This window comes from Amblyomma americanum, chromosome 1 (genome assembly GCF_052857255.1).
Source record: "Amblyomma americanum isolate KBUSLIRL-KWMA chromosome 1, ASM5285725v1, whole genome shotgun sequence".
Classification (NCBI taxonomy): domain Eukaryota; kingdom Metazoa; phylum Arthropoda; class Arachnida; order Ixodida; family Ixodidae; genus Amblyomma; species Amblyomma americanum.
In genome coordinates, this window is record NC_135497.1 from 535611411 (window position 1) to 535623854 (window position 12444).

Below are 12444 nucleotides of genomic sequence, written 5' to 3' on the forward strand. Positions count from 1 at the left end.
GAATTTGCTTTTTTAGGCCGGTCACGGTAGAGGTGTATCTTGTGTGCCTTATGCGCTGTGAGTTGTGATACGGCTTTTGCGCATGCTCTGCTGGCCTTGCTGGGACTATGTTTTGTCTAATAAATCTCAATTGACAGTCCAGTCGTTGTTGTTTGTGCACTTCTTCTCTTGTCCCTCGTCTTTTGTGACTGTTTTTTTTTCAAGTTACATAGGTTCAATCCCGGCCGCGGTGCCTTGGAACAGATTTGCCAATCGGCGCCGCTTTGTCTGCAGCAGGCATTGAGGAGGAAGTCGCCTGGGGACCGTGGGGCCCGTGCAGCGCCTCTTGCGGCCCGGGCCTCAAGGAGAGGCTCTGCGTCTTCGTGGCCTCGGGTCAGCCTTTGGCCGCCGAGACTTCTTCGCCGTCGTCAACCTGTGCGGAACGAACGCGCAACGTGGTTGCCTGCTTCGATAGCGCCTGCCCGGGTAAGTTTGCACCAGTGACATCAACACCTTTTTTTGTCGCAAGTCGTTTTGAGAGATTGGAAGAAAGATAAGGGCCCTCGTGCCACCAAGACCATACTAGGTAGGTAGATAAAATTTTATTTTTAGGGATTTTAGGGGTGTCCTGGAGGTCAGACGGCTGCAAGCCATTGCGCCGCCGCGGCCGCCTGCGCAGCAATGGTGACCATGCTTTCTTGAGCAGCGGCCTCCGAGCTGCTTAACAGTGCCTACCACTGTTCAGTTTTTAATGTTGGGTGTGTGAAGGGTAGGTGTTTGCATTTTGATAGGGAGTGTTGTAGTATGGTTGGTTGGGAACATAACTGGCACGTTGGCGTGCATCTCTCTGTGTGTATTCTGGAGAGTAGAAGTTGGTGCAAGTAGGTATTTTTTTGATGCCGTCGCCACACGTTTGCCTCAGGTTTGGTGAGCGACTAGTGCGCGGGTGGATAGAGGGTCCGCGACACTCGGTATGCTCTTGTAATTTCTTTGCTATCCCTGGATCCATACGCCATCTCTCGCCCAGTAATTTCCCCCACCCGGTAAACCAATTCAGAAGCTGAGATGTGGGCAGCTAAATTTCCTCGGAGTCCAGAGAGAGCTGAAGTCATGAATAATTTGATTTTAAAATTTGGTGCTGGCCTCTTTTCAAGAATGCAATGTGTACTTTGGTAGACACGGCCACAGGCGAAGCTGCAAACGGCTGTCTTACTATCGCTAATAATTGTGCGAACATTGGCAGTAGCAACAGTCAGAGTGATGGCCGCCTCTTCTGCTTCCTCTGGGACGGTGACTATTATAGAGGAGTCGTTATTACCTGCGCCGTATTTGTCTGTGACGATTGCAGTTATGTGTTCTGTAACGTCTGTGCAGATGACCTGGGGTTTCGAATGAGGACCCTGATGTAGAGTTTTCTGTTGTAGACATTTGAGATATTGCATTCCTTTTTTTGTTGGTGATACTCGGGATGCATATTCTGGGTACGGGTTGATGACTAGTTTGCTCCGCATCTTTCTGGGAACCGCAAATTTGGGATTTGGATATTGATCTAGCTGGAGGCTCTAATGGACGGACGGACGGACGGACGGGAGGAGCGTCCCCTTTAAACAGGGTGGTGGATTTTGCCACTATGCTTACTTTTTTCTTTATATTTTTAACGGCGTAATAAATTCGCGTATAAATTACGTTCATGGTGCAGAACCGCTTGTTGGCAACATTAGTATGCGTTCACGTAAACGCTCCTTTGTACACATGAATCAGTTCTGAGCGCTGTAATAGTGAAATAATAGTGCCTACCGAAAAAAACACACGCAGGCCATGAAAGCAGCACCACAGGTTACTCTATAAGACGCCAAAGGCTCACTTCAGCGTTTGCGGCACCTGAATAAAGCGCCGAGAGCTGGCTATGCTAGCCCTTTGTTGCGGCGTCGTGGCACAGCTAAGACTGCACAGAAAGAAAGCCACACTGTCTTATCAAGTGTTTAAATCTTCCTGAAGACAATTTATTGCACTTCTATGCCTTATAAAATGTTGCAAGATTGCTGTGGGCGAGTTTGGGTTTCGTGCTTTCGGTTAGTATCAGATGAGTACATAAGGGCGCCGTTGTGAAATTAGGGCGCCCTCTATTTTGTACACCCGCAGCGATGGCCTAGTGGTCTCAGTGGTCTCATCATTCGCCTCGCATGTGAGAGGTGCGAGGCTCGGTCCCCAGGGCAGCCGGGCACCGACCAGTGATACAATGGAAACAAGCATTCCCCTGCTCTGGTGCTCGGCTTATTTAGGGTGAAATGCTCGGGAAATGGGTCTTTGACACTACCTTGAGTAGAAGAAAAATATCTTGTGCCATGGCGCTCTTTGGCCAAAGATGCCCTTGCGCCGCAAAAATTCATCATCATTATCATCATCATCATTTATTTTGCTCAGATTAAACGCTGGTTATTAAGAGGCGTTGCCATAGCGACAGAAACCGCAGTTAGCAAAACTGTAGAAAAGGTGCTGCATAGAGCTGCTGCTGCAGCTTGTGCTCAGTATCCTTCGAAAAGCTCTGTCATAAGCTACTCATTTTTAAACTAAGCAAATTCAGCCTACATGACAAGATTGTAAGTTCGCTAGAGCACTTACTTTCTAACCGATCGCAGTTCGTCTCAGTTAACAGTTTCAACTCCCTGCTAAATGCCGTCCTTTCCGCTGTGGCCCTCTTGTTATTTATCTGCATTTACGACTTATCCCAGTGAGTGTCATATAATATGCACCTAGTCGCAGATAATTGTGTTGTCTTTCGTGACATTACCGACCAAAAAAATGTCATCATACTCCAAAATGACGAGGTATTTTCAGTTGGTGTAACCTCTCGCTAATGGAACTAAACACTTCCGAGTGCAATGTAATGGATGTCTCCCTTCATTACACCCATCTCGTGCTCTTTTCATAAGACGCCCTTGGAATCTGCTTCTTCATATCATTACTTTGGTGTCGAGAACACGTCTACTCTCATTTGGTCATTACAGTTAATAAAACAGAGAGTAGCTCTAACCGTGTGCTAGAATATCTGCGCCGTAACTTTTCCACTGCCCCTGTCTCACTAAAACTACTATTGGAGGAATCCTACTCCGCAGCAAGCTTGAATATGCCGCATGCATCTAGAACCAAAACGCGACCACTTGATTTTTTCTTTCTAATTAGTTCAAAATTTCTCCGTTCGTATAGTTCTTAGTAATTATAATAGCATCGATAGGGTACATACAATCATAAACTCATAGAAACTTACATCTCTCGCCTCCCGTCAAAGATTTCCTATACTGTTTATTTCAGAACATTTTTACTACTTCATTTCGCACGATTAAATTCTTCTTCCTCTCTTGTATATCTATCCGCGGATTGATAACGCAGAAAAGGTTGCAGTCGATTTCATCACAAAAACTTCCAATCATCCCGCGTACATAAACCGACTGGAGCAGCCCTTCCATATCGCTTACCTGCACTGTTGGCCATTCGAGTTTTCGCAGTGCCTTAGCTAACAATGTGTAACTAGAAATGTATCAAAACTAGTAAATTATTTTATCTGAAATTGTATAAGCAGAAAGCATTCATGCCTGCATTTCAAATTTTTTAGGGCGCAGCTCTTAATCGCCAGTTCGTGTGTTCAGCCGCATCGCCGCCGTCAGTGTATCCAACCCGCGGCGCCGCGAAAAGATCATCTTCACTGGATACTGCAGGAGAGCAATGGGCTAACGCCGCAGTCGATCACGCCTCGTGTTAAACTGCTACACAGTCTAGCGCTGTGCATTGAACATCGTCGTCTTCATCAACTAATACTGCTATCCAACTGGCATTCTCGCCAGACGTTCCGACGACCGAGCAAAGCGAAACAAGGAACCTAGCAGAGCCTTAGACAACGACAGTACTGCGCTAAAATCTCGCATTAGGGAGAATCGTAATGGTCCTTAGAATTATATCTCACCACTACCCTCAGCAGCGCCTTTGGGCCTGAGGACATTCCAAATAAATAAAGTGGCTCAGTGGTCTGTCCATCGACACTCGCTTCAATCTTCCTTGCTCACCTGTGCGGCGCAGTTCACGGTGGCTGGGGTTCCTGGTCCGAGTGGTCCTCCTGCTCGGCGTCGTGCGGTGGTGGCACAAGGACAAGACGGCGAGCCTGCGACTCGCCCCCGCCAGAGTCGGGAGGCAGGGACTGCCAAGGGGAGCCCGAGCAAGAGGACTTCTGCCACCCGGAGGCATGCCCCGGTTGGTGATAACCCCGCGACGTGAAACGAGCTTGGCTTGCTTAGAAGACGACTAGCATAGTCAGCGTCTTGAGTCAGCGCAGATAAATCTAAGACACGCAGACACCGTCGCATGCGTCTGCGTATTGGCACTAAGGTGATGAAGTGCACCAGAAAGCTGTATAGGTAATCGCTTGTAAAATCTAGGCAGCCTCTTCGAGGAGACGATGAGGTGTATCAATGTGAGTGCGGGTAAAAGTCGATAACCCATTCTAGTGATTGGGCTTTTTGTTCCAAAATATACCCATATATCCTGGACAAGAATATTTTGCCGCGGGAAGTACTTAATGAATGCTGTTTTTATATAGTTTAAGATTTCACTGTAACAAACAATGCATTGATATGCTTGGGTATCGGGACCGAGGTCTTCACCGCATGACGATGAACTCTGCAGACGACGGAGGGAAGCCTTCAGGAGGGTTGGAAAATTTGAAGGTTTATTTACATATTTACAAGAGAAGCAGGGAGACCAAAAGTCAGAGATGAAGTGCCGTGAAACCAGCCAAATCGCGTCTTAAATACAGTGGATATTCGCTAGGCACCTAACTAGGGAAACCGGTGGCTGATCAAGCGTCCAATGGGCAGACACACTCTTCATACTCTCTTCCCTAACCCCGTGACCGCTCCGCCCCCACAAACACGTGCACAGGCGATAAGGAATCCTGGCGCCTTGAGATCCTGGAATGCTATTTCCGACCGGTTGAGCAGGTGCATAAGGTCGTTGGCTTAGCAGGCGGTGACCCCCTCCGTGGGAAAGAGGCGTCCTGGAATGTGGTTTCCGACGGGTTGATCATGTGCATAAGGTCGTTGGCTTTGTAGGCGGTGATGCGTCCTGACGGCCCCGGGCATTCCAGAGGGTGAGATGAATCAGCCATGTCCGCCCCCGCTTTGTCTGGCCGCGCAAGTGCAAGCGAGCGAGGCGGGTCCGGCGCCTTTGTTCGGGTCTTTCTGCCGGTCCACGTGAGGGCGCAGTTCAAGAGAAACGCCGCATTCCATACTCCGGACGAAGGGATGAGTGGCCTTTCGTCACAGCTCACCGTCGCCAGGAGCCGTTCCTAATCCTCTTCTCAGGACGACAGCACCTTTGGGTCAAACATAGTTCGATGGCGCTGCCGGGCTCGTCTGTTCCCGCTGTCGGGGCCTCCGATCACAACAATCCGTCCGCCGCCAAGAAGACGCCACGAAGTGGTTTCAGCTGGTCGGTGCACCACGAATGGGCGTCAGAGTCCCAGTCGGCCTCGTAGTAGTCAGTCCACTTGACCTGCACAGCTGGCAAGGGTCCTCAACGGAGCATTAGCGATCAGATCTGAGCTCAGCCCCTACCTCCGGCTAGGCAGCACGCGGCCAGCCTCAGAACATTGCCAGGTCTTTAATACAGAGCAATATGGCTGCAAATTTTGGATGACTTAACCCTCGCCAACAGCTCACGCCCGGAAGTCTGCTGAACAAAAACTAGTTCCTCTTTGTTTTTCCTTTTTTCGCAAAAGACATGCGTCTGAAATTTGGTAAGAAACTTTTTTTTTCCCCGGCAATGAGGTATGGAACGGGGAAGCAAGAACAAAAAACAAAACAAAAACCAAAAATGATACGGTAGCTTTTCTCGAGCATTAGGGCATTTTACGCCAGATTATGCAGGAAAGCTACGACTGAGACCGTCGGCATTCCCGTTTTCCCGCCCTTTTCGGTAGCGGTAGCCCGACTGAGTCACTGGTAGAGGACCGACTACGTCCCCCACCAAACGACGGAAGGGTTCGCTAATCACGGGCACTAGCTTCATCGGAGCCTTCCTTAAATCCCCTGGCTTTCCGACACGCTGACAGGTGTCGCAGGACTTTACAAACTGCGTGACATCCCTGACGCAGCCAGGCCAATAAAACTCCTGTAGAAGCCTAGCTTTAGTTTTCTTCACTCCAAGGTGGCAAGACCAACCCCCACCATGGCACAATTTAAGGATGCCTGCGCGATATTGCTGCGGCACCACGAGCTGATCGAACTGGACCCCCTTTGAGTCCTTGTACTCGTCGTTGCATCTGTTCCTGCCGCGAGCCTCTCCGCTCGTCTCAGAAGCATCGCCTCCTGGGTTTGCCCCTGTCTGACCCGTCGTGGGAGAGCCTTCGTTCTTCCTACGATTTACTTCAGCTGCAATCTCGCGAGCCTTCGCACGAGTGAGCGCCTGGACGGTTCGATCGCCGAAACTACGACCCTCTTCTTGGAGCATCTGCTCCGACAGATTTGAAAAGAGGTACGGAAATTTTTCCGGCAGATTCGGTGATACCGCTGCCTCCGTTTCGAGAACGCCAAACGGGCCCTCTATTCTAACTCGTGCGATCGGCAAGCAGGCGCTATTCTCTTCGGCCACCTGCCTAATCCCTGCACATTCCCCAGTAAAATCAGCTGCGTTCACGTACGTGGGGTGGAGTACGTCCATTCTGGCCGCGGAGTCCCTCAGAACCCGGCACGGTTTTTCATTAACCTGCATGTCTTTCAGGTATGGCTCTAGCAGGCGCATGTTCTCATCGCCCGCCTCCACCTAGGAGAGAACGATTTCCTGCTTCCTGCAAGCGCGGGCGACGTGACCGGGCTCGTGACAACGGAAACACACTAGTTTCTTTCTGGCTTCAAAAGCCTTATCCCTCTCTTTTTCGGTCGCCCCCTTTGTGGGGTTGCTTGATTCTGCTTTGTGGCCCTCGTTCCGCTCCCAGTTGCGGCTTGCTGCCCCTCCTGTCTGGATCCGTGGAAATTTTTTTTCCACTTTGGGGCTTACGGGGCACGCGCACCCTCTGCTACGCGCTTGGCATGGAACTCTTCGGCCAGCTCTGCTGCACTTTCTAGGGTTTTATTTCCTGGCCTGTCCTGCACCCACACGCGCATTTCTTCCCTCAAAGAGCCAAAAACTGCTCCAGGCAGATCACCTCTATTACTTTATCGTGAGTTCCGTAAGCCTGTTCTCCCTTTAGCCATTCCTTCAGGTCTGCCTTAAGTTTATACGAAAAATCCGGAAATGACTGATTAGGCTGTTTTCTGGCTTCCCTGAAGCGGCGCCGAAAGGCCTCTGCGGACAGGCGATACTTTTTTAGGAGTGCTGCCTTTACTTTAGTATAGTCTGCCGCCTCTTGTTTTGCCAGACGAGCGAGTATTTGGGCCGCCTCACATAGAAGAATGGTCAGAAGTTTCTGCGGCCAAGACTCGGTCGGGAACTCGCAACTTTCACATGCCCGCTCAAAGTTCACGAGAAAGAGCCCTATGTCCTCTCCAAGTTTGTACGGTTGCAAGAGGTCCTTTATTTTTATTTTTGATGCTGCCTGGCTTGCCACTGTGTTGGGCACCTCTAGCCTAGTGCGTTCTGCCTGTGCAGCCTGAGCTCTCTGTAGATTGAGCTGTTTTTTCTCGATCTCTCTTTCATGCTCTCTTTCCTGCTCTTCGCAATTCCTTTCGTGCTCCCTTCCTGCTCTTCGCGCTTTCTTTCGTGCTCTCTTTCCTGCTCTTCACGCTTTTTTGTTCATCCTCTCGCTTCTTTTGTTCCCTTTCCTTAATTAGCTCCCAACATTCTACTATCTCCTCCTCGTCCGCACCGAAATCCTCAATTGCCCTAATCAATTCAGGTTTTCTACGGATCGACCCACAATCAATGCCCAACTCCCCGCATACGGGAACTAGGTCTGGTTTGCGCAGCTCCTTCCAGTCCATGACTATTTAAGCAACGACAAATCTCTACTCACGTGGTCAGAGGAGCCCCGGCTGCCTCTTATACCAACCTTCGATTACCTAGGCTAACAATCTTCCAAAGTTGTAAAACCTGGCAATGCTCCAAGAGAAAGACCGCGCACTTACCATACCAGAGTCAGGACCAGGCGCAGACCATCCCACCGCTGCCAACCAGTTGATATGCTTGGGTATCGGGACCAAGGTCTTCACCACATGACGATGAACTCTGCAGACGACGGAGGGAAGCCTTCAGGAGGGTTGGAAAACTTGAAGGTTTATTTACATATTTACAAGAGAAGCAGGGAGACCAAAAGTCAGAGATGAAGTGCCGTGAAACCAGCCAAATCGCGGCTTAAATACAGTGGATATTCCCTAGGCACCTAGCTAGGGAAACCGGTGGCTGATCAAGCGTCCAATGGGCAGACACACTCTTCATACTCTCTTCTCTAACCCCGTGACCGCTCCGCCCCCACAAACACGTGCACAGGCGATAAGGAATCCTGGCGCCTTGAGATCCTGGAATGCTATTTCCGACCGGTTGAGCATGTGCATAAGGTCGTTGGCTTAGCAGGCGGTGACCCCCTCCGTGGGAAAGAGGCGTCCATGAATGTGGTTTCCAACGGGTTGATCATGTGCATAAGGTCGTTGGCTTTGTAGGCGGTGATGCGTCCTGATGGCCCCGGGCATTCCAGAGGGTAAGATGAATCAGCCGTGTCCGCCCCCGCTTTGTCTGGCCGCGCAAGTGCAAGCGAGCGAGGCGGGTCCGGCGCCTTTGTTCGGTTTTTCTGCCGGTCCACATGAGGGCGCAGTTCGGGAGAATCTCCGCATTCCATACTCCGGACGAAGGGATGAGAGGCCTTTCGTCACATCTCACCGTCGCCAGGAGCCGTTCCTAATCCTCTTCTCAGGACGACAGCACCTTTGGGTCAAACATAGTTCGATGGCGCCTGCCGGGCTCGTCTTTTCCCGCTGTCGGGGCCTCCGATCTCAACAGCATCCCCAGATTACCCTGCGGCAGGCTTGCATTTTTTTCGCTATGAATGTATTAATGTTAATTATTCGCTACTCATAAGAAGAATGAACCAATACTTTGAATATTTTCATAACGGTACCTTACAATACCCAGAGTTGCTCACTATTAACATTGATGTTGAAGAATCCTGGGCATGATATAGCTATAAATTAACGGCTGCAACAAGCAGTTTGTAGCTAGCTTTCTGGGAAGCTCGCGCATTAATCGAAAATATGTAAAGTACGAATGATAAGGTCACTGAAATCACTGTGACTTCTCTTTTAAAGCGAGAGCATTAAGGGTACCGTTCTACAGAATATGCGTTGGCGCCCATTGTGGTTGTTGTGAGCGAAACATCCGGATTGGTGGAAAAGGTGGCTACATCAGACGTTAATCTTCGGATGTAGAAAGGAATTAAAACATCAAAAACTTGGGACTAGAAGGTCGCAACGCCACTCATACGTGATTAGGACGAGTAAGTGTATAATGTAAATTAATTGTGCTGGGAAAAAAGTTTCGATATTTAGTCTTGAATCGAACCCCTGACCCATACTTTGGGAACAAGACACGCTACCGATAGGCCACGCATGCATTACTTTATTGTCTGTTGCAGCAAGTAGAGAAACACCGCAACCTTGGCGATTGGTATGGCATCAAAATTTATGTATTTTAAATTAAACAAGAACATCTATCACTTGAATGACTTTAGTACAGAAACCTTGCCTCCTAAGAATTTCACGCAGCTTACATACATTCTCAACAAAATGACTACTCACGGCCGACACCGGGATCCCCATTTCGGACTGCCATTCTAGACCTCCAGACCGCATCGAAGCCAAGAAGGAAGAGCACATTATATGGAATCATCTCCTTGTCCAGAGCGAGAAACCGAATACCTCAGGGAGTGAGCGGGTGTGAGTACATCCGAAAGGACTGCAGCGTCTCAGCATCGAGAACTACATCTGCGACACTCTCTGGGTTTCTCCATAGGAGGCAGTTAGTCCCCATGTCAGGAACACGCCTCTCTTTTGAAGCCGAGTTTTGACTGGCAACGTATTGGTATGCAGTCAGAAAAAGTTTTAGCTCCCGCTGGGACCATCACATTTTTAACCCGTTTTAGAACATTTTTATATATGTATTGGCTTCCGCTTTACGGGTTCTGGATTAATGATGTACACTTGATGTACACTGGATTCATGATGTACACTTATGGTTCTGGATTCATGATGTACACTTAATCTGAATTGAACTGTTTGCGTTTACATTGGTTAGGTACTCCACTGAAAATCGTGCTTTTAGAAATCGACAAGCAATAAAACTTCCCACAAGTATCCGCTAACGAGTATTTAAGACAGTCTTTAGAATAAACGATTATGTTTGCAAGACCAGATGAAAGGCGCAGCTGCAGGAACATTAGAAGGAAAAGGTCGCGTTAGTCTCTGTGAAACAAAAACCTGGACACCAATTGTTTCACAGTGAGATTAGATGGGGAGGTGGAGATTTGTCGATATTTGTTCAGGCGGTCATTTGAAATGTGTTCTTATTTGCCAAATTGCGGTACACCCGGCAGGCTTTGTTTTGCACTCTAGTGAATGTAAGGAAAATTCACCGAGTGTCTGCGAAGTTTGTTTGGCAATCGACCTATGAGAGAACAAGCCGTGGCAACCTTTTCCGGCATTTATTAGGTGGAGGCCTGGCGCTACGTAGGTCACGCAGACATATTCGTACAGCTGGGTTAAAGCGTGGCCTTATATGCTTGCCGTGTGGTCTTTCACATAATATGGTAATAGTGTTCGTGTCAGCGTGGACAAAAGGAGCCGCTGCCGAGACCCATTAAAGCTATCGCGTCATACCCTTACTGCGGAGCTTAAGTGTGCACCAATGCTTTTATGCCTTGAGCAAAAAGATGGCATCGCAACTTTTAGGCCACTATAGTAGTACGGATCCTATTTTAGCTATATCCTGGTCTTTAAATTGACGACTGGAGCCCTGCACACCAAATATATGGAGTCATAAATGACAGTTATCTTCATGTTCTAACTGAAATTCTCTCTTAGTGCTCAAGAAAGAAGGTCTCAATTTTTCAAAGGCATTAATGAAAGTCTGGATAATGTTTCTCGTCGGTGGTGTCCGTATGATCCCGGTGTTTTATTAATTTTTTTATGATAGTCCGTTCAGTTTTTTTTCTTTTTGTTATTTCGCCCAGTCCACGGTGGAGTTCTAAAATCACTGTTATGGCCACCAGGCAAGTTTTTCATTTCCGCACCTGAGCTATTCGTGCGCTGGCGCAGTGCACGGTGGATGGTCTGAGTGGAGCCCATGGGGAGAGTGTTCGGCTACGTGCGGCAGAAGGCGCCACCGCCGTCGGTTTCGCACCTGCGATAACCCATCGCCCTCGGCTGGAGGACGTGGCTGCCTCGGCAGCGACTACGAGACCCGCCGCTGCCCACCCAAGCCGTGTCCTCAAGGTGGACTCCATCCGAGTGCCTTGATGGCCGTTAAGGGTGAGACACCAGTTCTTCTCCTGGAAAAAAAAAGCTACTTCTAGTAGCAGAGATTATGCCTACCTCGCTCACAGAAGTGAAAAAGCTATCTTCCGCAATAATATCTGAAAGTGCGAACCTTCATCTGTACTTGAAAATGGCGCAGGCGTCCCCACCTTCAATAGTGTCGCTGGCGTAACTAACCGAAGGCGCAGCTAGGGTGCTTTGATGGGCCAGACACAGCTCCGGCCGGCTAGACTTTTGGGTCTCACTTCCCCGTTGAGCGGCACTGAATGCAGTGCGGCAGCGGGTCGTTAGGAACAGAAATTAGATGTTAGTAGACGAAATTCTGTGTACTTTTTGCACTAACAAAACAGGTTGGTACCATAGATTGTTGAACCAGTGAATTCGATTTTATTACACAAAAGTAGGTAACATAGCTCATTTTTCGTAAAACTCGGTGCCCTGTGAACAGCCGTATACCTACAGGCAAGAAATGCAGCGTATCCTTTATTGATTCGTTATCTTGGATAGTCGAAATTATAAATTATTTTCCAACGACCAGGTTGGCCTCTCCTTCCCCGCCCTCCCCTGCTTTAAAATAAAAGGCGGAAAGTGAGTGAAAAGGGCTCCTGTTGTTGACGCCTCGACCACAGAATCAATGAAATTAGTGGTATGTACGTGTTTTCGTGCGTGTACGCCGTAGACTTTTTTTTCTCAAGCTGACAGCAGCGGGGTTCAGAAATTTATTGCCTCACCGGGAGACTCTAGACAACTGGAGCAGATGGTTCGGTTGAAAGGAGGAAGGTGGCCTTTGTTCGCTTTTGTTAGTTTAGCCTAGGGAGTTTTCAGAGCCTGCATGGAATAATGAGCCGCTTCTGGTTTTCGGGCTTTGAACACATCCCGAGCCTATGCTGAAGGAGGGGGCCCCAGGTGGCATGTATCTTTGAAGGGGCGTACTAATTTTGGCATTGTGCGTTCC

The 12444-nt window shown here is 48.9% G+C and overlaps 1 protein-coding gene across 1 annotated transcript in view; it reads left to right on the forward strand.

The window, feature by feature from the left end:
- Positions 1 to 12444, forward strand: part of LOC144129205 (hemicentin-1-like) — a 414526-nt gene that overhangs the window by 311965 nt on the left and 90117 nt on the right. Inside the window, exons 29-31 of the mRNA XM_077663195.1 lie at positions 274 to 465; positions 4054 to 4224; positions 11271 to 11483. Coding sequence (XP_077519321.1) covers positions 274 to 465; positions 4054 to 4224; positions 11271 to 11483 — 576 coding nt within the window. The remainder of the gene's footprint in view (positions 1 to 273; positions 466 to 4053; positions 4225 to 11270; positions 11484 to 12444) is intronic.